This window comes from Miniopterus natalensis, chromosome 15, assembly GCF_054644295.1.
Source record: "Miniopterus natalensis isolate mMinNat1 chromosome 15, mMinNat1.hap1, whole genome shotgun sequence".
NCBI lineage: Eukaryota > Metazoa > Chordata > Mammalia > Chiroptera > Miniopteridae > Miniopterus > Miniopterus natalensis.
This window is the reverse complement of record NC_142095.1, coordinates 37,037,622-37,064,614: the sequence shown is the minus strand read 5'-3', so window position 1 is coordinate 37,064,614 and position 26,993 is coordinate 37,037,622. Positions and strand designations below refer to the sequence as shown.

The following is a 26,993-nucleotide window of genomic DNA, read 5'->3' as shown; positions in this document are numbered from 1 at the left end:
GCTTCTGTGGTACAGAATTGAGAGAAATTCCTGAAGAAGCAGGTAGGAAAGGGGAAGCTGGGTATCTGGAGGTTTGTATTGAGTAAGAAATTGAGGGAGAAACTTCAGAGCACTAATGGGGAATAAGGAAAGGGGAGTGGAGAAGAGGATATTAAAGTCTATGACATGAATTGGAGACTCTGAGGAAATATGACAATACAATGTAATGTGTGATTGTGGACTGGGCCCATCTGCTATAAAGAGCATCACTGAACAATTGATTAAACTTGACTGGGTTCTGAGGATTTGATAAAGTATCAATGTTAAATCCTGGTTTTGATGGTTACATTGTGGATTCATAGAATGCACTTACAGAATGTTGGCAATTTACTCTCAATGGCTTATTCAGGGGGAAAAATCTGCACCGTATTTGCAACTTGGAAGTTTGAGACTTCTGTAAATTTGAGTTTTCAAAATTAAAGAAATATATAGCATTAATAAAGAATTTTAAGAGATACATCTATATATATATAAGACACATCTATATATATGTGTGTTATATATATATAAGTTCACACAAGAACTTGTACATGAATGTTCATAGCATCATTATTCATAATAGCCTCCCAAAATAGAAACAACCCAAATGTCCATCAGTTGACAAAAGGGAAAATAAAATGTGGTATATCCATACAGTGGAATATTATTCAGCCATAAAAAAGAAATGAAGTATTGATACATGCTACAGCATGGATGAGTCCTGCTAACAACATGCTAAGTAAAAGCTCAGCATGACATCACACACTGTATAATTTAACTTATATAATAGGAAAATTCAGAGACAGAAAGTAAATTAGAGGCTGCCTAGAGCTGAGGAGGTGAGGAGGAGGTTGCAGGGAAATACGAGCATGAGATTTCTTTTTAGAATAACGACAATGTTCTTACATTTATTGTGATGATAATGGTTGCACAACTCTAAATATAGTAAAAAAAAAAAAAAAAAAACCTCAATTGTATGATTTAAAATGGTAGATTGTATGGTATGTGAATTATACCTCAAAAGGCTATTGTAAAATAAGAACATACATGCCTTCATCCCATCTACTTAGTGGAGGCCAATTAATTCTGTTATTTATTGTCTCCAGGTCCCAGTGCCAGGTGCCAGTGGCAACCATCTGAACCTAGCTACTGAACACTGACTTAAGTCAAAGGTGCTTCACTTATAAACAAGGGGACTAGCTTTAAAGCAGTCTTCATTGTCTCCCACAGCTTCACACACAGCAAGGGTGGAGCTCTCTGCTATAGCCAAAATTAAAATGTCTAACTTAACTGGGATCAAAAGTATTTTTTTTTAAAAAAGGCAAGAAAAAAGAAATGCAGAAACTTACACATTCTTCTCAGTCAAGCCCAAGGAGTCCTACTGGGAACTGAAGTAATTCTGTCTACTCTTATAAACCACCGAGCAACAGCTGTGAACTATACAATTACATCTGCTCCAAGGACCCCCAAGCCCTGGCAAGGGCCAGGCATGTATCACCACTCCCCAGAACCCACACTAAGTTCCCCAACTCGGGACTAACATGAAAATCTGCCTCACCAAGGGGGATGAAGGCCTCTAAAAACCAGGCAATGGCCAGAGTAAAACATCTCACTTGGCCAACTTTCCTGGGGCCGGGGGCTAAAGAAAAAAAACCTGGATGGAAGAATTCTTTGCACAAGAAGAGCCTCAGACCTGATGAGACTGCGGACTTAGAGAAGCGTGACTGCAAAGCAGCTAGGCTGTTTTGTTTCATAAACACACCAGAATCATATAAGTGTTGTTCCCTTCAAACTAGTGGGCTCGGGGAGCCAGACACATAATTCTGGCAATACTGCCATTCTGCAGAACATTTCCAAAATGCCAGCATAAGACCTCCAGAGCTCATGACACCTTCCTCTCAAACAGCCTCAAAAATAAGAGAACTTGGATCTCTGAAGATAGATTTGATTTCCTTACAAACACCCAAGAGTTTCTTTAAGAAAGGACTGGTGAGTAAGGTCAGTGATCAACCCGAATCACCCCACTTTCAGCCAGAAACAAAACAAAATGAAAAGTCGAAATTGGCCCTGAAAGCAATTCTGAAAACAAGTGTTCCAACATCGCTGGGATGAGGGTGCAGCCCCCGCAACTGCTATGAAGGAGACATTATGTTTTGGTTGTATAAGTTCTGTTGTTTTCATTAGGCAATCGCAGCCTCTCCCAGAGGGAGCCCCCGCTCTCCCCCCAGTATTCTGCCCCTGGGTTGGAAAGAGACCATCAGGCTTATATTAAGCAAATAGTCAAAGCAATTAAAGCAACCTCAGGGGCCTGATGTAGACAGTGATGCTTCATCACATGGTCAGTCATTTACCTAACACCTGGTGCCAGGAGAAGTAGAGGACTGAAGACTGAGGGAAGACCGGGTCCCTGCCCACAGAAGTTCAAAGTCTTGTTAGAAATAAGAAACTAGCATTAGATCAAACACAGGCAAGTCTGTGGTTCAGATGGCAGGGCTGCTTCCACCCCAGGGGGCTAATCTGTGGAGTTCCCGAGAACACAACAGCTGATTTCACCACCCAATTTTAGGACATCACCCAGCACGGGAAGGAGTCAGACCACACATCAGAACCTCCGGCCTCAGATGGCTCCCAAGCTTCATGCTGGGACTACATGCGTTACTCCAGTTTTTTCATCACAGACAAGGAGAAGACAGGTTTAGGAACAGAGTGAAGACATGTTAACTATGTTCTGTTCACCCTTAAAACCAGGAAGCAGCATTTGCTTGCCTGGGGGCCGGCTGGGTCACAGGCAGAATCACCTGTGGTTTCCATTTCGCAAGCAAGTGAATTCCACAAGTCTCAAGGAGCTCAAGGAACAGTCAGGACTTGGAATAACGGCTGATCTTTGAAAATCTCGAAGGCGGGAAAGGTCAGCTCCAGCTTTAGATCTGATTGGCTTTTCAGTCCTGCTCTACCCCGCCTGAACCTCTCTCCGACACCCCAAGCATAACCACTGTGACTCTTCCTGTGGGGGGGGGGGCCATATGTGGCACTGGCATCAGAGTGGATTGGGCTTCAGATCTGAGCTGCTTTCTAAGGGGATCAGAGGGAAAGTGAGGCCTGAGCCCTCAGAAGTCACTCCTAAGCAGACGGCAATGAGGATAGGGCCCTACATGTATCTACTGCTTTCTAGATTATAGAACACTTTCACACGTATCCCATTTGACTTTCTACTCCCTGATTTATGACCAGTGAAGAAAGCGGGGTGACAGAAGTGTGATCACAGAGAGAAACTGAATGAGGCCAGGTCCCCTGACGCCACATTCTGCGTTCTTTCCATGCCCCGCCTCACACGCGCGGCACACGGCAGGCACAGGGCTGAAGCAGAGAGAGTGATCACAGGCCCCACTCACTCACAATCTTATGGGTTTATTACCTCAGCAGAGGCATTCAGTTAACACCTCTGAGCTTTATTTGCCTCATCTACAACATGACTTACTGTAAAGACCAGATAAGAAAACAGGTGTAAAATTTCAGCCTGGTGCCTGAAATCAAGGCTCAAGACACAGGCCCTACTAGTGCACAGCACAGAGGGAACATGCTCCCATCTGAGACATCACTGTGGCCATGAATATCAACCCCAAAGCCCCAAACTGTACTCATTTTATATGGCGACTATGAACACAGGGCTCCCTGCTGCCAAAAATGCTGACCTCAGCCTGTCGGCAAGATCAGCAGGCAGCCTCTCTGCTTCAGCGCCCCTCGCTGGGCTGCTCGACCAGGCTTCCAGGCAGCCCTTCTGCTGCCAGCAAGCCCTGAGCTGGGAGTGTAACAAGGCCTCCACTCAAGAGAAGGGGCAGGGACATGCTTCTCTTCCCACGCCCACGGACTGGGCCACAAAAGAGGGGGCAAAAATCACTGGTCCAAGAAGGGAAACACGCATCACAGAGAAAACAGGGGTTTAACGGGCCTGGCCTGTGACTGGGACCTAACAAGCCCCAAGCACTCCAAGGAAGGAATCACAAGGTCCCCCCAATGCTCACACACTGCTGAACCCTGAACTTCACGGGAGGCAAGAGACCTGTGCCCATTCCTGACCGATTAAGTGATGGTTTTTGGTCTCGCCCACAGATCATTGTACTGACTCCTCACAAAGGCTCCATGGTAACAGTGAGACAAGCACCATTATCCCCATTTTACAGATGAGGGAACTAAGGCCAAAGTCTCTTCTTCAGAAAGGCTAATGGGGGCTGAAAAGGAGGCAGAGCAGGGCAGGCCCAAACACCTGAAGTGAGACGCTGTGTAAGGAAATCAAGGGCACAGCACTCGGGGTTCACAGAGGGTTCCCTTACAAAATTAAGTTCAATCCTCTGAGCAATGTGAGGTCAGTGTTACCATCATCGCTCCCATCTCACAAGTGAGGAAACTGAGGTCGGGGCCATGGCAGAGAAGCGCCAACGGTGACCTGGGGTCCAGCGAGCTTAGTTCTGGCAGGTCGAATTCCATCTGTGAGCCTGTCTCCTGCCTGAACGACATGCAGAGGCCCAGGGATGAATGCAGCGTGGCAGGAAGGGCCCAAGAGGTCCGTGTCCCACCTCGGCCACTTCCTGGCTGTTTGATCTTGGGTACGTCACTTCACAGCCGGAGCTCAGCTGCCTGCTCTATAAAATGTGAACGGTACTCACAAGGTAGCCGTGAGAATGAAGTCAGACTCGCGGATGGACGCACCGCCCAGGCGCTGGTGATGACTGTCATGGTTCCAGTTCTAAGACTCGCCCAATCTCCCTTTCCGAGGGCACAGCCATCAGGCCAGAACTCCCCTGACACTTGTTTTGCTCCTCAGAGCTTGTTTTCTTTCCTCTACTGAGTAGCAGTTAAATCAAGAGGCGGTCAGGGTCTCCCACCTAGGCCCAAGGTACAGCTGGTCAGGTGGATTCCCAGGTAGCTGAGAATGGAGTCTGTAGAGACACCCCTCCTGGCAGGGTGTTGGCCCTGGGTTCGTCTCCCCTGCCTCAAGGATAAGTCACAGGGTAAAAGAGGCTTCAGTTGGCCCAGCTGTGACAAGTCAGTTCCTGACCATTAAACCTGCCGAAGGGAAACAAATATCCTCTTACTGCTGTCTAGCTGAAGTTGGGGCATGGTTCAGGCCCTACGACCCGCAGGCTAACTTTCAGTCACTTTGTCACCAGGTCCACCCAATGCCCTCCGTAACTACTACCATCTTAGGCTATTCAGCAGGACAGACGGATTGGGACAGTCTGTGAAAACATCTTCCATAGCACACCATCCAGGACACTTTACTGGTGTGGCTGGTGGGGTCCGACCCTCACTCTGACACCCCCCTCCCCGGGTTGGGAGCAAGCAGGTCAGTCTTCTGAACCAGTTTCTTCATCTGTAAAGCTAAGGACAGCAATACCTACCTCCAGGACCATGCTCAGACTCAAGGACACTCACCCTGGTTTGCGGTAACAGTAGGAGCCCACACTGACTCCGTGTTTTCCAGGAGCCAGGGCCTGGGAGAGCCCCACCAGCCACTTCATTTCTTCTTTTACAGAAAAGGACCAGACTGGCCAGGAAAAGCAACTGGCCGGGTCACAGGCAGCAAATGGCAAAGCTGGGGACTGAGCCCATAACCCAAACCACTTACTCCTACACTGACCAGAGCTCAACACAACTTCTGACCCGCACACAGGAGCTCTGCATTTTCCCTTCACAAGTCAACTTTTGTAAGGGATTAAAATACAGTAAAATCTACTTCATGCCCAAATGTGAACTCCTCTATCCAGTCCCATCCTAACTGGATTATTCAGAGGGTGCTTCAGAAGGCGCAGAGGGCTGCAGGGTTGTCAAAAAACTCCCCCTTGATTCTCCAGCCACTACCCCCACCCGGAGCCTGGAAATGCCTCTGGCTGGTGAAAATGAGGAGGTATGGAAACCTTGTGTGCCAGTCCCCAAACCTAAGTTCAAGCCCTAACCAAAATCAGGAATGTGAAGCTTGCCCAGAGAGACCCACCTGAGTTCCTGCAGACAGCTCCCTGGGGTCCCTGCACTGGCTCTGCGCCTTGGCCCTGCCTTCCTCCACTCAGCGTCTAGACGAGCCTTGACTTCCCTTTATGGCCTAGTGGTGGAGTGGGAGCTCTTAAATCAGAAAGCCCAGCTGTGAATCCTGGCCCCACCAATAACTAGTCCCCATGGCCTTGTGCAAGCAATTCAGCCACTCCCAGCCTCCTTTCCCCACCTGTAGAAGGAGGTGATTAGGAGTTTCTGGTGAGGGTTAAATGAAAATTAAAGATTATATATATAAAGCCCACCTAGCTCAGTAGATGTCAGTCATGAGCTAGTAACAAAGCCCCCAGCTATGGTCGGCAAGACAGGGTGCCAATCACCTCAAACAAGCCAACTGAGGAGACCCTTGCTGCATTCGTCAACCAGCCCACTGATTCCCTCCTGCCCTACCACATCCACTGGCCAGTGCCCTGATTCCTTCCATAAAATGATGCAGCCAGCTATGGCCAAAGGATTTCTGCATGTTGATAAAGTAAGAGAATAATTTATAAAGTGGGGGGGGGTGATCAAAACTAATTATCTTTTGGAAGATAAAAAAAACTGAGGATAATTAAAAGCCGACTGAATGCCCAGCTTGAAGACACATTATTTGGTCATGTAATTTTCTAGATGCCATGACTGCCCCTGGTATTCTCAGACCCTGCCCCGGGCCATATGGGAAGTGCCTGCCTTCAACCAGATTCACAGTTGTACCTGGAGTAGGAAGAAAACAGACGGAGACAGAAACCTGAGTCCCCACTTGGCTCCTCTTTCACTGTGTGACCCTGGGCAAGTCAACAGCTGGGTCTGAAAAAGGAACTCATCCCTCCGAAGGTCTCTGAGGGCCTTTCCAATCCCAACCTCACCGGCCCTATGATTCACATCCAGCATCATTCCGGGTAAATCAGAACCAGCCACCTGGCCTAGTAGTGCCCCAGCTGGCTCTAATGTTGATTAGCTTATTCGGTTGGTCAACCCAAAATACACCAAAGCTTTCTCAATCCTGACCATCCTACCTCTACACCATGTGGCTTGCTAGGAAAAAAATCATTAAACACCTCTTTCACCAAATTCCTGCTGGGGTCACCACTTCCCCGCATTTTAAGTTAGAACTTCAGCTGTTTTAGTTTCACTCCCACCAGGTAATAATTCTGAAAAGATATTTAAATGGAGTCGTCATTAATTGATATTTCAATAACTCATAATTTGTGAAAGCCCAAAGACAAGTTCACTTTTGCATTATCACGAAAAAAAAGGGCAAGGGGCTAATTACTGGTATAAAAGGGCCCTTGTAACCATTATCCATCCAAGCTGTTTTTGTACAACTTAAAGGCAGTCATTTAAATATAAACAATGTTTCGTTATACCCCATTGTTATCTATTTACTGAAGAACATTCAAGGATATCTTCTTTTAAAAACACTGGTGGCTTCTCTAGTTTACATTAGAGTAAAATAATAAAACCACATCTCTTGGGGGAAAAAAAAAAAAAAGAGGGATTGGAGGGGTTGTTTGTAATTCATACTATCCTTCTGTATTCTGACTTAAACCAAGTTAGGCCAGTAAGTGAATGTGTCTAATGGGCTATATTTTACATATAATAAACACTCAAAAAAGCACCTTATGTATGATTAAATGGTAACTGTTAACTCTTTTTTAATCTTCCCAGCTTTCGTTCTGCGCTAACATGTAATCAAAAGGCAAAGCTCCTACAGAACAGAGAAGCGCCTTCATTTACAGCAGTTTAATGCTGTGCCCAGCCCTGCAGAGGCCAGGAATCCAGACACCATCTGCTGGCAGGCATTTCCGACTTGAAGGAAAGCACGGCTCACCTGGCCCAGACGAAGGACCCGGTACAAGGGCCCATGCTGTGGATTCCTCCTTGGACTTGGTCCCTGGAAAGTGCTTCCTTGAATGAATGTGGCTGCTCCCCATTGTTGAGACGGCCTAAGTTAGGATGTGTTCCTTTTGCGGCCACTGCGGGAAACCCTACCCGCCAACTCGGCGCCCAGGCGTTCATAACCTGCACACCCGCAGCACCTGGGCAAGCCTCCTTTGTTTTCACTCCCAACTGCTCCTTCTTCCACCCTTTTCCATTTTCTAAGCCACCTCGGAGCTTCTGGAGGTAAGAGGAACATAAACCCTCTGATAATACCACAATAATAGCGAGATTTTACTGTGCGTGACGGTAATTAATAATCCAAGAGCATGGGACGGCAGAAACATACCAGATTAGATGTTTTTCTTCCCCAGCTAAAAGGAGCACAAAGGCAGTACTCACCTTGGAACGGAGCCGTAGCAAGCAAACAGTCCAAAACGAAGGCTCGGTTTTTGTAGTGACTGGAACTTATTTACCTTTTAACTACCAAGAATGAAGTTTCACTTTAACAGAACGACAGTGCCAAGTGCATGGCACCCAGAGTCAGGGAAAGAGCAGTAAGCTTTGGTGCCTTTCATCTGGGTCTGTGGTTCCAAGAGATCACAAATCTAGTGCTCGGGGTTCACGGGCCTTCTGCTCCAACCAGATGCCCCGGGTGCCTACCAAACACCCAACGGAGAGGCTGTACCCTGCCCTCAAGATTTCCTTTCCATAGCCTGGACAGAAAGAACAAAGGAGGTCCCGTCAGAGTTGAACAAGCACGATCTCAAGGAGATGTGCAGGTGGGAGCATAAATCCATCCAGGCTTAGTGCCGGGCAATATGTGTGGAAATTAAAAATGCACTATCCTTCCACCCAGAGAGTTTACTTCTGAATATTTATCCCAGAAAAATGTCAACGTGTATGCGCAGAGAAACACCTGCAAGGCTATCCAATGGACATTGTTTGAAATAGGAATACTTTAGGCACTAACCTAAATGCTCACCAGAATGGGAAGGACTGAACCATGGTGCACTCACACATGGAAATTCCACAGCGACTAAGAAATTGTTAGATCTCTACATACAGAGATGGGAAGATCTGGAAGATGCATGGGGGGGGGGGCTATATAATGCATGCATTATGTTCCCACTTGTGTAAAATTTAAAACACCCGAACTGCAGAGATATATACTTCAAAACGCACAGATTATTCACATATACACAGTGAAAATCAACTCTGAAAGGATCCCACCAAGTGATCACTGTGATGAGAGTGAGCTAGGTAGGTAAGAGGAAATTGTCACTTTATCTGTATTGTTTTAATTGTTTACAAGAAGGTATTTGTGTATTGTGTAAATTTTGGGTGATTAATTACTAGAAGAATGCAACATATGAAAACAGAGAGTCTGCCTCTGACCCCGCGCTGTGGTGCTCCTTTAACGCGAGAGCAGCTGTGCACAGCGAGCAGGGCCCGAGCAGCACCGCCTGGGAGCCAGGGACACGTGAGCCCGGAGCGCTCCGCATAGCAGGTCTCAATAAATATGTGATGAATAATGGTGCCTGAACTTCCTTTCTTATAAACAAGTTTAAAGCTCTACAAAAATATCTGGGAGTCTCCACAGTGCTAGACTTCCCCACGGACACAGGAAAAGGAGGCAGGGTGGGCCCCTTGGAAGATCAAGGAGGCAAGAAAAGGCGTGAGCCCCTCACCTGGCCTGCTCGGAGTCCCAGGCACAGCTGGCCAGGCATAGCTCCTTCCTGCCCTCCCGGGCTGGGGACACCTGCCACCCACATTGTCCCTGAGCCGTACGCAGCTAGCCTTCCCTCCCTCAGGTCAGACCCAATTCCCTCCAGCCTGACCCTCTCATTCACTTATTCAATAATCTCAACAGATGTCCTGTGATTTCTAAAACTGCCACTCAGCCAGTAGGGAGGAATAAAAAAATTAGCAAAAGTCACTGCTTTGAGGTTCTGGAGAAGAGTCATTTTCCCCAGTCTGGGCAGCGTCTTGGGCCCTGTTTAGTTAAAAATCACAGAGGAAGGCTTCATTCTACAAGGTCTGTGTCAAAAACACCCATCCTAACATCCACCAGCGCTCACAGAGAGAGAGAGAGAGAGAGAGAGACAGGCAGACGGACAGACACGGAGACAGAGAGAGGCAGAACCGATCACCCCAGGCAATTCCTCCTTCATCCCCATCTTCAGTTGTGCTCGTGTCCCGCTCCCCGCCGCCCACTGCCCACCTTGCTTGCCCAGCCTCGCTCCCTGCAAGAACCGCAGCTGTGCGAATACCAATCTCACTTCAATTAAAAAGGGAAGACACCTTCTGGCACTTTCCTTATTTCAGTCACATGGGCATATCGTGGCGGCGAGAGCCCCAGGAGTCTGAGCGCGGTAGGAGGCAGGAGTAGGAATGTTAACATCTATTCCCGGAAGGCCTGCCAGCCCCCCACCCACACTCCGCAGGGCAGGGACACCCACCAACATCCCTCCGCTCAGTGCACGATCCACACAACAGTAACACCCGACGCCGGCCTTCCCTGGAGCTCGAGCACCAGGACGCCGGAGCCTCTTCAATTTCTTTAGGGACTTTCTTCAGTGAGGAGCCAATGGCATCTGCTCTGGAGTCCCCCCTACCACCATCACCAGTATTTAATGTAGAGAAATAAGTGTCTCTGCTCCAGGGAAAGTGGTCCCCTCTGCATCAGGTACTTCTCACATTCTACAGACAGTACAAAAATGACACAAGTACTGATAGGGAAGGCTTAAAAAGTAAAGTACCCACAAATCTGCTACAAGGTCTCTTGTTTCTCACACAGTCCTTTTTTTAAATATGGAACTTGAGCTGTGGTTGAGAAAGAAATGCACCTCCCCACAGACCTTCCAGCAAATGGGCTAAGGGGATGCACACTTCAGGTGGTGTGGGAGGCAGACCTGCCGAAGCAGAGGGCTGGGGTGCAGGATGGGGGCCCTCTCTAAGCCCCCTTTCCAGCTGTGTCTGATATGACTTCTATACCCGTGGACTTTTCCGTTACCTGGTTTAATAAATTACACACACATATATACCCTTTTTTTTAATTTCAGAAATGAGTTGCATTTCTGAAACTTGCAATCCAATAAGTTCTCGCTAATACATCAATATATCCAAATATCCTGACCTTAAGATAGGATCATGTTTAAGGGCCTGAGCAGGGATGTTCCAGTGTGTAAGGTGTGACAATAAAACTGAGATACAGTTTTTAACAAGTAACCCAAAAAGTGAGGAAGCTTTGGGAATTCTTATTCTTAAGGAATGTTAATAACAGCAAATCTGAATTCTTTAAGGGTCGGATTTGAGTTTTGAAAAACTGTCAATACTCAGTGGAAGTCTGTTCCATTAAATATGAAGCTAGGTAACTTGTTCTTTGTCAAAATGAGGTGAGACTACGAAAAAGATGTGATTATTTGATTAGCACATAAGCTGGCGCACATCTCATGATTAGGAAACCGGAGTTGGAAAAAGTGTTACTGCACAAACCTGCCCACTCAGGTCACTGTGTTGCTCTCTCGTCCCTCCTCACACCAAATGTGACACACACATCCACCCAAGCGCAAGCACTGGCGTATGACGCTCGACGCGGACGCCAGCTTACCACCTAGGGATTCCAAAAGCATCGAGTACTGTCTCTCTTCTCTCCTGCTTCAGATATAAAGAGTTAAATTTGCCAGAAAGATACAATCCTGAAATTAAAGGCAAACAAACTCTGACAGGTGTTTCCTGAGATTCTCGTTAATATTGGACAACGAAAGTCTCTGTCTCTCTGGCAAACATTAATCATTAGCCAATTGTTGAAAATTAACTACTGATCTATAAGGACATACCGTGGGGCCCTTGGACGCTCGTTCGTTCGTCTGTTCGCTCACTCCACGCACATTTCCTGCTGTGCCTCTCACGTGCCAGGCACAGGGTTAAGTTCACAGGGCTACCTAGACGAGTCGGTCTCCTGCCACAGCCTCCAGGAGATCATGTGCTATTTCGTCCAAAGCCACTCAGCTATTTGGCCAAAGAGCCAGGCTGTCACACCCCAGGGCCCATGTGCAGAAACAGCACACACCAACCCATTTCCAGAGCAGCCATAAAATCAGGGGAAACCAGCTAACATCTGTAAAGAGGCGAGCTTACCGTGCTTCTGGGAGTGCAGAGGGAAAGAGAGTGCTTACGCTCAGGCGGGTAGGGCGGAGGCAGGAGAGGGCAGGCGTCGGGAGGCTCAACCACCGAGGCAGCAGGCAGACCGCAGCGGGCAGGAACGAGAGCACGCCCTCCAAACAGGCGGCAGAGCCAACACGCAGCGGATATGAGGTACAGGACTGGCACCCACCTTTCAGGCTAAGCCCAGCGAACCAGGTGATGAAACTATGTTTCCGGAATTACAATTCACACCAGTCCCTATGTGCACAAACTGTGACATGCTGAACTACATGACCATGCAGATCCCGTGGACTCACTTTTTAAGCCCGGGAAACTACACACTGCGATCTCAGCCACGGAGGAGGGAATTGCAATCAAAGCAGACTATCCCACGGTGTCCCTGGCCTGGTGTTCCTGGCCGTTGTGAGGCATCTGAGCCCACTGACAACTGTCCACAACCAGCGCTGCTCACCAAAGATGCTCCCTCCCGAGCTCTGCTACTCTGAGCCCCGGGGCCAGAGCACAGAACGCGCTAGACTTCTCAGCTCTGACTCCAGATAGTCGAAGGGCTCCTCCAGCCAGGGGCACACAAGGGTCACAGGGCCCTAAGCTTTTCTGGAATAAATGCTGATAACTTCCAACCCACCACCCACCAAGGACCTCCAAGGAGTCCACAGAGGGACCTGCCACCCAAGAAAATCCTGAACACGACCCAGAGGAAAGAATAAGGGAGGTGCTTCTCCTGAGAGCGTTCACTCGGCGGCCATCAGCAACACATATCACCGAACATCTATTATACACACCAGGCCAGGCTCTGTTGGGGACTGAAAATTATTCACTACGAATTGTATTCTGAAGATAAAGATAAGCTATGCATATAAATATCTAAAACACAGGGTATTTTATCTGTAAAGTGCCACGAGAGAGGTTCAGGTAAGAGTTATTACTTCAGACCAGGGTCAGAAAAGGCCTCACGGAAGAGACACAATTTGGGATTATTCCTGAGCAGCTACAGGGACAGGGACATGTGAAGAAAGACTAGTGGGGCTGAAGAGGCATTTCAGATGGAGAAAGCAGTGGAGGAAAAGCCAGGATGTGGACAAGTGTAGGAGAGGCTGTTTAGGAACTTATGGTAGATGGATGGGTAGAGCTGTGAAGGAGAGGAATGTAGGATAAACCAAAAAAGGCCAGAGAGACCAAGGAGGGCCCAGCCATGGAGTCTGGCCTTTCCCCAGAGGGCAGTGGGTAGCAATGAAGCCTCAAGATCACTTATCTAGCAAAAGCCATGCAACCATGGTGAGTATGGAGAGGGGAAGGTGTGAAGGATGCTGTAGAGGCAAAACGTCAACAGGCTAAAAACAAAAACTGGCTTCAACAAGATGAGAAAAGGGACCGAAGACTTGGTGAAGCTTCTCGTTGAGTTCACCCAGACTCTACTGAGCACGTGGTAGAGCCAAGCACTTTGCCTGATAAAGGGCCACGGGCCTTGCCCTCCGTGGCTACAGTCATTAGCAGACCTCAGGAAAGGTGTGGCATGGCCGATAACCATCCAGATTTTACACAGGTGTGATCTGAGGCAGTTCAGCGCTACAGAGAAATAGGTGGCAGCCGGGGAGTGGGGAGCACCAGCAACAGGCTGCACAGACTGAAAACTGTTCAACCACATCAGTCTGCTTAGGAGAAACTCAAGTTTGGAAAGCAAAGCAAAGCGTTTTTCAACAGCGTGAAGTACAATCTTGCAATCACCCCCACTCTAACACTCCATAAAGAAGAGCTCCCCCACGCCCCGTGCTAAGAAGAAAATTAAGTCAATGATATACGTTTTCAATAAGTGGAACTGCTGCTGCTGAACTAGGAGGGATGTTACTGTGGGAACTGAGTGGCACTGTTTCCATGGCTTCAGCCTCACTAGTTCCCTGCAAGTCTACAAATGTAAGCGCCATAGGAACTTGACATTGTTTATATATTTTTTTTTAAATCTAACCCTGGGAAAACTTGCTGCCCCCAAGGTAGTTTCTAAATCCCCAAAGTTGGCAGAGCTACATATCAACCCACACCCAACACACACTGTACCAAGGGGGATGGCCACGTTTCTCACCCAACGAAGTAATCACGTCACTACAAACCCCCTGCAACAGGCAGGAACACCATCCACTAAGCTGGCCCTGGATCTTACTCTCCGTGCCTGACATACACATGTTCCACAGAGCCATGAAGCGAAGAAAACCATGAGTTCCCGGATACGTAAAGCTTTGCAACCCATACGGGTCTCCGGCCTTTGTTTTGCCATTCACGTTAACTGAAAGGTATTTACTACAGATGAAAAACAAGCTTTGTTCAGCTGCCTCTAAACCAATCCCCAAAATAGAGCAATCACTTCAGTACAAACTGGGTCAAATGTAAAAAAAAAAAAAAAAAAAAAAACCAGCTCCCTGGCGGGAGGACTGACATGGCATGGGACCTTGCTGAGAGTCAGGGGAAATCCACAAAGCTCTTCCCTTCCCACAGTGGGAAAGGAAATATTTAAAGAGTCAGGCAGAGAATAAACTCATCTGACCACGTGACCACCCAAGTGAGCACAAGTCAAACTCGGGAATGCTATGAGTTTCAGAATCCTAAGAGGTCAAAGGAATACATGCTGGTTTTTAGAAAGGCCTGCCAAAGGGACACACTGCCCCCTCCCCCACCAAAGTGCGAGCAGCTTTTAAGAATTGTCAAGAAAGGATAAACTGGAGAGGGGCTGCCAAGGAGAAGAAAGAGGTTTATCCATCTCCTATGCTTTACCCCCTCCCTTATTAGCTCAGAAATCCAAATGGTCTGGCAGTACGTATATTAGTGCCCCCGAATTTCCCTGGGGAAAATCAGAACATTAACTGGCTATACACGCTGAGCTACATTAATTATTCCATTGACTTGAATTAAGCTGCCTTTCTGAAAGGTGTTTATTTTCTAAGTTTGTGTAATCATGTTCTTTTGAACTACAAAAAAAAACAACAAACTGGGTCACCATTCGCGTCGTTAAATTTGGTAACAAGGCTGACACCATCTGTGGCCTAGACGATGATGATCTATATCCACTGATGGAGGTTTTTCACCACTGCTTTCCTTTAAAGTGATCGTTTAATGCCGCTGTCTACAACAAAAGCAGAAGCTATTTAAAATATCCAAAGTTACACAAATCACCTTAAGCATAGTACAAATATGTTCTAACAATAATTGTATGTACGTATATCCAACTCCCATTTTCAATTGAATTTTCAGTAGCAATATCCACATATTTTTTTAATTATCTAGAAATCTGACCAGAAAACCCCAAAGATGCATAGACATCGTGCTACATCTGAAATGTGCCGCATATTTTACATGTAACATGAAATCCTGTCCATAAACCATGAGAACTAACATCACAGAGCATAATTTCAATATCTTAGAACCCGGCAGAGCACTTCCCACACTAATTCTGCTTTTACAACGCTCAGTTAAGAGCATCCAGCCCTACTAAAATACAGCTCCACCATGAGAAAGCAAAACACATGGAACTAGCTAAATGAGAAAGCAAAACAATGGAGAGAGTTTCCTGTTATCCAGCACCGGCCCCCTCCTCCATCTGCCTTTCGCCAGGCCTCCAATTATAAAGGATTGATCCGGCGAGGATGCTACAGCTCCAGAAAAACCCTGAAATGGCTTCTGAATCGTCAAGAAAAGATTACAGAATGTCAGAGGTAAAAACAATCCTAGTGATCTTCCCATCCAATCCCTGTAACTGACAGGTGAGTGAATGGCAATGCAGGAAGGGTATGGGAAATGCCCCACAATGTAGCCAGCTGACAGTCAAGTGGGACAAGCTCCTAGTCCCACTCTAGTGCTCTTCAGTGCTTTAAAACAAAAAAAAAACTGTATCAACCTTTCCCAAAGGAAGTCCCATGAAACGCTGGTTCTGTGATGTGTTCTGCCAAAACAATGTTTAAAGAATCCATGACCAATTACTTTTAAGGACTAGCGGAGTTAAACAAAATGAAACTGGTTTTTTTAACTACAGACCTTCCCAGAGCCTTTTCTTGAGCTAATGTGCGCTATAAATCTTGAGGAGGGCAATAAAATATGTGGAAGTATCCCAATTTATTTAACCATAGAATCATTTTATCTTGGGGGTTTCACAGGACTTGAAGAACTTCAATATTACACTGTGAGCATCTCTGGGTGATGCTCCACGTAGTTCATCAGTTTTGTTGTAGTCTACTTCTCTGAAAATTAATAGTTCATACACAAAATCTGTAATTCTCTACTTACCAGAAAAACTGACTAAAGTACCCACCACTCCCAAATAGCACTGGATTTAAAACACACACACACACACACACACAAAGCTAATATTATCAGGAAACGAATGGTAGACAAGAAAAACCTATATGGAGACAAAAGTTATTTTAAAATCTGCTAAAAACCTTTTCTATATAACGTTCTACATCTATTTATACAAGATTCATGACTTTCAACACTTTCATTCAGTATAAATTTGAGAATACAGGTTTAAAAAAAATACACAAAAACATTGACCGCAAAGCTCCAGGAAGCATCGCATGCATAGCTAGCTGTCCACTTCCACCACCCAGAAAGCCAGCTGCCAGTTTCAGTCCCCAGGCAAATGAGAACCACACATCAGCGCAAGTAAGAACTCTCGGGACACTTACCAAGTTATGATTTGTTGAATTAGAATCATCTTCAGGAAATGGGATGTAAATAGCTAAGGCCACACAATTGGCAAAAATAGCCAATAATATAAATATGTCAAATGGTCTGAAAAATTTTGTTAAGGTATTATATACACGTGTGTGCGTATGTTATACAAACACAAACCATCTCTCATCACACTCCCCATTGCACCACTTTTGACTTTCTTTGAAAATGAAAATTATATATACAAATCCTTTCCCAACCGACTGTTGTGATGACTAGGTTCTCAGCAGAAGTAACCTCGGGGGTCATCTCCCCGCAGATGTTCCTATCGAATGACCTCTCTGTGCCCTTTTCTTCTGTTATAAAGATCACGTTACACTCATTCTTCTGCTGCGCATTTTATATTAAAACCTAAAAGTACATCCAATGGGGGCACTTGCGTGAGCCAGGTTTCTGCTTCTTGTCGTTTAAGAACCAACAAGGGCCTTAGCTAAAATTCCTGGCCGACTGTTTCTTTCCTGAACCAAAGAGAAGTCACCACGAGACAAATCTCTTCCACAAACCCTTGCTTCCATGTGTTAGAGCCGTTTTTCTCGAGGGCTATGATTGGCTGACTCTCCTGCCTGGACCAGGCAGGTCACCAGGACCTTCTCCATTCTACCTGTGACTATAGGAAGGCTTGTTCCAATTCCTCAGACGCTGTAATAAGCAAGCGAGGTTTCCACTCCCTCTTTGGCTTTCTTTACTAATCAATGGTTATCATTGCTCCAGATTAGAGCTGGACTGGAGCTCAGTTTACAATGTGCAGTTGCTGCATTTACTTTATAACACATTAAATTAAAAGCCATAAGAAATCAGCACCAGACACTTTTTTTTTTTAGCACCAGACACTTTCAAAGTATAATTTAACAATTCTAAATCTCAGGGGTCTGTCTGCAAGAATCACTGAGGTCAACTTTCAACAGATACTTGCTTAAACATTCTGGTGTTATTAAGAGACAGGGTCACCCTAGCTGGTTTTGCACAGTGGTTACAGCGTCAGCCTGTGGACTGAAGGGACTCAGGTTCAATTCCGGCCAAGGGCACATGCCTTGGTTGCAGGCTTGATCCCCAGTCCCAGTTGGGGTGCATGTGGGAGGCAACCAATTGATGTGTCTGTCTCTCACATTGATGTTTCTCTGTTTCTCTCTCTCTCTCTCTCTCTCTCTCTCTCTCTCTCTCGCACGCGCGTTCCCCCCCCCCCCCCCCCACAGCCTATCACTCTCTGAAAAGCAATGGAAAAACTATCCTCAGGTAAGGATTAAAAAGAGGAGAGAGAGACATTGTCAAAACTGGCAATACAAAATTCGACATCTGCCACAGTGATTGTTTTTCTTCTTCTGGTTGTCACTCTTTCCAAATGTAAGGTTTTGTGAGCACCAACCTAACCTGCAACTCTGGGGCTTGATTTTCCAATAGAGTTTCTCCCAAATACTAACCCACAGAAGGCAAGGCCACTGGCTTAACTAAACACCTGGGAGTACTAAAGCTTTCGGGATATGAACAGATCCTTCTCCATTCATTCTGATGTCCTTCTGAGAAATCCAAAAATGCTTAAGGAAATGAAACCCCTTGCCTCTCTGGGGATACCGTGAGTTTCATGAAACCTCAGCCTCATGAAGAGCTTCAACACTCACTGAAGTAAGGACGTGAATAATATTATTCTTACTGATATCTTACTGCTGTTGATGGGTTTATTATTAAAGCCAGCTAGCTTTCATTCATATTTATTCACATAACTCATCCAGTATTATTTAATCTCTTACCTAGGGGCCCAACTGTAAGACATTCCACCTTAAAATTTCAGAATCTCCTTTTTATATTTATGTTTAGCAGTTCCTACTGAAATTTAAAAAGCCAACTGCCCCAGTGTTATTCTATGTAGCAGTACACTGTCTCTCCCCTCCTCTATAACACCTTTCTTTCTTTTTAATTTCCCAACACCCAAATGATAAACCAGCAAATCTGAGAAATACTAACGCTGTTCAGGAAGGCCAAACATAAGTGCTTTTTTTCTTTATAGTGATCCTGTTTCAGTCTCCTGGTATTAGTGGATACTATCTCACTGCCATAAGGTTTTCACAAGCCAAGCAGAGCAAAGCAATAGAGTAATGGATGGGTCTGATGCTAAAATTCCCTCTGATAAGGCAAACACTCCTCGTTCCCCCAAGATGCGGGATACCCTCTGCCTTCCCTATATACAAAAACAAACCACACTCTCATTCTTCTCCAGCTGTCTAGGCCTGGCACAGCTGGCTTTCGGAGGATTTCTAGAACCTGCTCCCTGAACTAGAAGGAATCTGTCATTTGAAAACAAACAACAAACAGATCACATACTGCTTAAGGATCTATTCCACCAGCCATCCTGTTTGTAGGCAGGCCTCTCCCTGCTCTGGCAGCCACATCCCCTGATTCCTATACACACGTGTCTGGCAGTGCAGGCAAGGGAGTCAGCAGCATGATCCAGAAGTCACTCGGTGCACATAAATTGCTATATACAAATTACTGTGCACAAAGAGAAACAGCACCAGGCCTCCCACCTCACTCCACATGGCATAAATGACTCCACTGAGAGGTCTCTGCTTACTCAGAGTCACGGCAAGCCAGCCGAAGGAGGAGGAGATCTTCCTGGCTTCGAGCAACCACTGCGTCGGACCCCAGCGATGCCACTGAGTCACAGCCTCTTTACCTGGCTCCCTCTGGGCCGACACTAGTGTTCATTTGCAGACTAGAAAAGGATTTTAGAGAAGACCGATCCACACAACCCAAGCTATGTGCGAGACACCCTAACTCCCTCTAGAGAAGAGACATCTGTTCTAAAAAGAAAAAGAACATGAAAACCCCTCAAATCCTATCCTTGCATTTGGCTGCTCTCTCCAAAAACCTTTCTAGAGAGTTACCTAATTTTGACTCGTGTCCCTGAGCACAGAGGTGGCCAGCGGAGACAGAGGGAATGTGAACAGCTGCCTGACTAGGTACGCAAACTATAAGAGGGTTTTGCTCCACCTTCTAGCCGGTTACCAACACCCTCCTTTTTTAGTGTGGCCCCTCCATCTGGGTATGGTGGGGGAAGCCCTCAATTCACACTCCTTCCTATAGTCAGGAACTGCTCTAAGGCCCCTTGTCAGCCCCAGATATACTTCTGGGAAAAGGAAATGCTTTGTTTAACCCAGACCAATGAATCAGTGACTAATAAGAAAGCCATTTGCATAGAAAGAAGGCCTCAGTGAACCTTTTCTAAGAGTGGCAGTCACTAGAGCCTGGATTCCAGATTTGGGGAAGGGGAATGGTCAGGCAGAGCCCCCTAGATTTCCAAGACCTGGGACCTAACAACCATCCTGGTGCATTTGGAGCTCAGTTTTAAAAATACAAAGGAGACACCCAGAAATACAACTCCAGTCAAGGACATAGAAAGGATTTCTTATAAAAGCAGCAACTGGAAATTCCTCCACTGAGGGCTGTTCTCTAACTCATAAGGGCTCCGGGAAAAAAGGCCGACACAAAACCTCTCCCTTTACATGCTCCTTCAAGCTCACATTTCAAAAGCCTTTTTGGAACTTGTCAAAAGGAAATTCCAGAAAGTCATAGCATGGATGAGCAAAGTGCTCCCTCCCTATGAAGCAAGTGTTTACATCTGTAGTTACCTGAACAATTAGAATCACCAAATGTCAGAGCTGGGGGCAACCTTAGTGTTAACTGGAGTCTCAGAAGCGAACCCCAAACATCAAAATGAGAAGATTCCACTAAAGGTCAAAAATGTATTTATGTCTAGTAGAGCCTCATACAATCTTCTTTTTTTTAAAATCAGCATACCTTAGTTGCAATAGGTTCAATGCATACCACTGCCCAAAAACAATGGTGGATTTAAACTAACCATCTAATGCCAAATGGCCAAAAGTTGTTTTCATGTTTTAATTATCTACCACTTTGAAGTTTGGGGATGTGTCACTTCCTCCCCCCACCACCACCACTACACACACACACACACACACACACACACACACACACACAGAGCAGGTTAAGTATACCCACAGAGCTGTCCCTCTGCCCCTTGAGGAGATAGGAAGCCCTTTACGCACAGCTTCTGTTGCTCACATTCCAGACTGTTACCACTTTGTAAGTGCCATTTCAGAACACAAATCCTTTTAAAGAACAGATGGTAAAAGAAAATGAGAAAGACTTCCCCCTAAAAAAAGGATACTTCCATTCCACTATACTAATGCAGGCTCTTCGGATGGGGTTATTGAGTGATAAACAGAAGAGGGCGCGGGCAGGTCGGCTGTTAGACGAGTTACCCTGTTTTTTGCTCTTGGCGTATTGCTGACGTTTTCTTTGGGAGAGAGATCCTACAGGTGGGGGTGCGGAGGTGCTCATAGTTTGGGCAGCCTTGGCCTGTCTAGCAGCATCGATTGCAGCTTGCCAAGACAGGACAGTTGGCTTGGAGCTATTCGGTTGAGAAGTTGGTCCTTCACCAGAGAGAGAGAGCCTGGTGCCTCTTGCATAGTTTGCCTCTGGAAAGAAAGGAAAAAAAAAAAAATTTTATTTTAAAATGAGAATCCAGTGTCAAAAAAAGCAAAGATTGTCTCCCATCAGTAACAAGGGGGAATCATTCCCATGTTTCCATTTTGAAGCTCATGTCCTATTTTTCAGTACCAGGGATTTGGTTGGTCATACAGGACCTTGCTGCGTGACGCCCAATGGGACTCGCACCTCTCTACACCCATGAATTCACAAGGAGCCTTTTAGTGCATTTCTTCAAACTGAGGTCATTCCCACATTTATTCCATATCTTTTCTTTTTTAAAACCCATGTACCTCTAATGAGTTAACAGATATATACAGCAGCTTTTCTCCAAAATAACCGCCACCATCACACACACACAAAAAGGCAGTGCCAGTAATTCAATAGGCTTAATCATTTTCAGAGTGTTACTCCAACGTGTTTCCACAGCCACAAATTCATTTTTCAGCATGGAAAAGAAAAAATCCTCCACTGGCACCAGGGCAATACCAAAAGCCCCGTAACAAATATCTCGATTATGCACTGACACTTCCTGCAAATGAAAATTCATGATGGTTGGGACTCATTTCCTCCACAGGCTTCCGAAAACAGAAAACATCTTTAGGGCTTTTTTGCATTTTAAATTGCAGCCGCAGCAGCCAAGCCAGCATCCAGAAAAACAGACAAGGCAAGCATCCTGCACCCCTGCACCTAGGATAGACAGGCTGGATTATGCCAGGGGGGCCTCAAGGCCTAAGCAGAAATCATCTCAGTGTAGGCTGGCATCCCAGTGCGCAAGGGCAGAACCCCAAGGAGATGTGCAAAGCCCACTCTGGCTTTGGGTCAGTCCACTACCTAAGCTGGTCTCCCAGCACCTGCCGAGGAAGGGTCACAACCTTCTTACTGAGACAGAAGTCAAAGTGAGAGTGGTGGAGATTAAGGGGATGGGCCTTTGCAAAACCAATTCTTGCTAAGTAAAGAACAAGGGAGAGTCCAAGCAAGCACAGGTCTGCCTGCCCAGCAGCCTGGGAAGGGGACCACGGGGGGCCGGCAGCAGACAGTCGGGACTGGAAAGGAGTCTGCCGAGCCTTTCCTTGGGGAGCGGTCACCCGGGAAGGCTGCAAGCCCACAGGGGCTGTGCAGGGCGCCCGCGACCTCCAAGGTGGAGGGAACAGGGCTGGCCAGCGGCCGCTCCAGCCTCCCTCGACCCGGCACGGCCGGCGGCACCGTAGCTGCACGTGGTGCCGCGGCCCAGCCGGGGAGGGGAGCCCCACAGCGGCGGCGACTCCCCGGGCATTGCTAGGTTACCGACGTGCGCGCGGCGGCGCAGGGAGCGGGAAGACGAGCTCCACCCGACCCCTCGCCAGCGATTCCAGACCCGGCCTCCCTCGCGAGGGGAGGGGCGCGCGTCACCCCCCTCCCCGCGGGAAGGGTGAAACCCTGGCCGCCGAGAATCTTGAGGATGCCACCAGAAACCTCGTTCCTAGTCAGCCAGGGGCGGGGAAGGAGGGGAGGCGAGAAGAAGCTGGAAAGGGGGGCTGGAGACTAACAACCACCCCCCTTCCATCGGTCCGGAGCGTTGGAGGAAAGTTGAGCCCGAGGACACTGAACCCGAACCGGCGGGCGCTCAGCCCCTCGGGGTGCACGGCACTCCGCCGGCTCCACGGCCGCCCCCACCCCACAAATGCAGAATTAACTCTGACACCCGAGGCCTGGAGGGGAGAGCGGGGTGGCTGTCACGCATGTCCCCTTTCTGTGGATGACACCGAGCTAGAGCCATCCTCTCTAGCCCCCTCAGCCCACCCAGCGCAGCAGAGACGGGAGGCGCGGGGAGGAAGGGGGTGGGAGAGGGGGACCGTGACAAGGATTAGGTTTGGCAGCGGGTGCCCGGCTCTGGCTGCTCACCGTTCGCGTGGTCCGCTTGCTGCTGCCGTTGATGCTGCATTTTTTTCATCATCATCATCATCATCATCCACGAACATTTATTGAGCGCCTACTGTGTGCAGGGCACTGTGCTGGGCGCGGGGGCGGGGGAGGAGCGGGTAGGGGGTTACCGCTAGGTACGAGCCAGGGTCCCTGCCCTTCTTCTCGCTTCAGCAGGGGGTGGGGAGGGACGGGCACAGATCACAGAAAATAAGAATAATTTATAAAAACCGCTCGCCGCCCACGCTCCCTCTTTTTCAAAAATGGAGCAAAATAAACTTTTTTTAAAAAATAAGATCAGATGTATATATTATCTTGATAATATATACATGTAATTTTTTGCTGCAAAGGAGAATTGGCTTGGTCCCCTCCTCTAGCGGAGGGACGCCGCGGGGATGCCGGCCCGGCCGCCGGGGCCGCTCCGAGCGCCCCCCATGCCCGCCGCCCGCCGCGGTGCCCGGTGCCCGCCGCCGCCACCGCCCGCGCCGCCGCTGGGCAGCCCGAGCTCACATCCGGGGACGGAGGCGCCCGCTCGCTCGCTCGCTCCGCGCCAGCCGCGCCGCGCCGCACGCCTGTTCGCCTGGCGACGCTGCGCGCCCGCCGCCGCGTCCCCCCTCCCCCCGCGCGCCCCGAGCCTCCCACGGGCCACGCGGCGCCCAGCGGGCGGCTGCCCGGCCCGCGGCTCGCCCCGCACGGCCCGCGCGGTCGGGGTGGCCGCCGCGTGGGACTCGGGGTGCTGCCGCCCCGGCCTGGCTCAGTTGACCCACGGGCGCCAAAGGGTTAAGCGCGCTCCAGCCGCGGGCCGCCCGCTTAACCCCCTCCGCGCCGCAGCGGGTTCGCCCCAATTCCCCCGAAAGAGGTGGGCGGGGCCTGCGGACGCCGCGAAGCCGGTGTGCGGATTAACCGCTCCTCCCCCTGCATTTCTCCGAGGCGGGGATGGATCGCCTGGGCTCCAGCAGCGAGCCTCGGGTCTCGCGGGCTTCCGCCCCTCTGCACACCTGGAGGAGGCCCCGCCCCTGGAAGCACAGGTGCGAGCGGGCAGTCAACGCTCAGGTGTTGAGGGGCGCTCTGGCTCCCTACGGGCTCCCGAGCCCGGCAGGCGCCCCCCCTTTCCTCCGGCTCTTTCTGGTTGCGGGGAATAGGAGAGTCAGGCTCTCTGGAGAGCACTCACCTCCCCAGGTAACAGCGCCTTTAGATCTAACGGGGTTTCCCAGAGCGTACCCCCCTCCCACCCCTGCCCAGCGCTGAGTCTGGCGCCGCTGTGGCCTCCAGAAGCTTTAAAGGGGGGAGCACATCTCTCCCCCCTACTCCTCTCCCTCCCCCTCCCTTTCTCTACACCCCCCTCCCCATAAGCGTTTGGAGGCTGGTACAGGGAAGTAAAAGCTTATGTCGCTTGAAGGAAAAGGTGGTGCTGCTAAAGCTGCTGACTCCTGCGCCGGAGCAGAGGGGAGTCATTTGTTTTACGGTCCCTCACTGTCTCGTGGGAGGGGGTTGCAAGCAGCAGCTCCGGTCTAGAGGGGAAACACTGTATCTAGTGGATGACTGATATTTCTCATTTAGTGTTGTGCTGGCTGCTGGAGAAGGGTGTCTGCTTTGTTACTTCACAAGATTCGATTTATTTGCTTTTGTTCCGATCTGCATGTTCCTGCTGCGTTTTAGAAAGTTGGAGAACAGTGTCTTTAAAGTAAAAGGCTCAGAGTGAAATAAGAAAATAAGAAATTAAGGGAAGGTTCTCCCTGACCAAAGAAGGCACACTGGGCATCCTCAATTGTTGGGGGCCACCTGGGGAGAGAGAATGGGGACCTAACAAATGACTCTCCAGGGGGGGCCTTCCTGGGACAGGTGTCTGGACTGGAAGGATGGAAACAACCAGGCTCCTGGTCCTTTTTTGTTGTTGTTTTGTTTTGTTTTGGAGAGGAGGAGAGGTGGGGAAGAGCCCTGTGGCCTAATAGTAATATAAAGCTGACCTGGGGCACCTCACCCAAGGCTGCTTCTGAGCCCGTTTCCTTTCAAAGTACTTTCCCATCCACTGACCCCTGAATCCCGAAGCATGTATAGAATTCACAAGCACACCTGTCACTTGAGACCTAGTCTGCAAAACCCTCCCTAATATTGGCTCACAGTTCAGTTCAGTTCAGCCAGCATTCTAGACCTATTAAGAACAGGGTCTAAGCTAGGTGTTGTCCAGACAATTCTATGGCTTGGCCTCTCCAGAAAGGATGAAGGGAGGAAAGTGTGTGTATGCCTCTGACACTGTGCAGCACATAGGGTATGTGACAGGTATAAAGAATGCTATGCAAGCATCAAAAAGAGTGATGATAATTGGGAGAATCAGAGACATTTCACAGAAGAGATCACATTTTTACTGATTCTTATAAACGGATGGGAGGGGAAGAGGGAGGGATGACTAGATGAAGGACGGGGCAGTTTTAGGGCAGTGAAGCCATTCTGTATGATACTGTAATTAATGGTGGATGTGGGACATTATGCATTTGTCAAAACCCATAGAAGTGTACAGCACAAAAAGTGAATCCTCATGTAAACTATGGACTTTTTTTTTTTAAATAATGCATCAATATTGGTCATCAATTGTAACAATTTAGGATACTAATGCAAGGGGTTAATAATAAGGAAAACCATTATGGGAGGGAGTATATCAGAACTTTGTACTTGCTGTGCAATTTTTCTGTAAACCCAAAACTGCTCTAAAAAATAAAGTCTTTTAAAAACAGATGACTGACTTTATAGGGCATAAATGGGATATGAGACGCAGGCCTCTTGGCCTGGGGGAGGAAGGCTGGGATGGCCATGGAAAGCCAGTGGCAGAAGGTTTGCTAGCTTGCTAAGAAGACCAGATTTCTCTTCTCTGCAGTGGGAGCCTGAGTTTAAGCTGAGAAGCGACATGCTTAAATTGTGATTTGGGTGCCCATGTTTACCACTGTACATCTTAATGAGTTTATGGAATTAGAATATTTAACATTTTTCCATCCCGGCTTCTGAGTTTCATCTTTGCAATGTCTCCAAGAAGCTTTTTTTGAGGACTTTGATTCAGAACAGCTCTGAATGCTTTGGCCCATTAGGTAATTTAAATATTTATATTCTGATAATAATGTGAATTGCTGAATAAATAAATAATAGCTCATATTTTTAAAGACTTCCTATGTGCCAGGCACTAGTATAGGTACTTTACATGTATTAACTAATAATTCTCATAACGAGGCTATGAGACAGATAATACCCTCATTTTGCAGATAACAAAACCAAGACAGCAAGGAGTGAATAACTTGTCCAAAACCACACACAATTATTTAGTGGCTGACACAATAAGACATGAGGAAAGGCTAGAAAAAAATATTTCAGCTCTAAGTGAGCCACATGCAATAAGACCCAATTATGTCCCTAACACATTACTGTGGAGTTTTAATCCCCATGCATGGACATACAAAACATGCCTATTAAAAGGCACGGAGCTGGCATTCTAGACGTGGTTACCTCCATGTAGTTCATTTCAAAAAACCTTGCTGATACCCTAGTTCAGAACCTTACCACCTCACACCCCTGGATCATTAACTAGATGCCCCTTCTTCATTCTTCCTCCCAAAAATAACCTATCTTATGCTCAAAAAACACTACGTCACTTCCCTAACCAAAGCAAAAGGCTGGTTCCTCCTCCCGTCCGTGTCCAGTCTAAACTCCTCTAACTAGCTTTCAGCCTTGTCATTTCGCACCATTCACCTTCACTGTGGTCAGCAGTCTCCTCATTAGGCCATGGACATGCTGTGCTC

General features: G+C 47.7%; 1 protein-coding gene across 4 annotated transcripts in view; it reads right to left on the bottom strand.

Moving 5' to 3' along the window:
* Nucleotides 1-23,504, bottom strand: part of CACNA1D (calcium voltage-gated channel subunit alpha1 D) — a 286,732-nt gene extending 263,228 nt beyond the window's left edge. For all 4 annotated transcript variants that reach the window (XM_087825031.1, XM_087825030.1, XM_087825033.1 and 1 more), the window contains exons 1-3: nt 23,191-23,504; nt 20,987-21,296; nt 16,761-16,866 (exon numbers count right to left, since the gene is read on the bottom strand). In XM_087825031.1, coding sequence (XP_087681157.1) covers nt 16,761-16,866; nt 20,987-21,296; nt 23,191-23,257 — 483 coding nt within the window. In that variant the 5' untranslated portion in view covers nt 23,258-23,504. The remainder of the gene's footprint in view (nt 1-16,760; nt 16,867-20,986; nt 21,297-23,190) is intronic.
* Between the last annotated feature and the right edge of the window lie 3,489 nt (nt 23,505-26,993).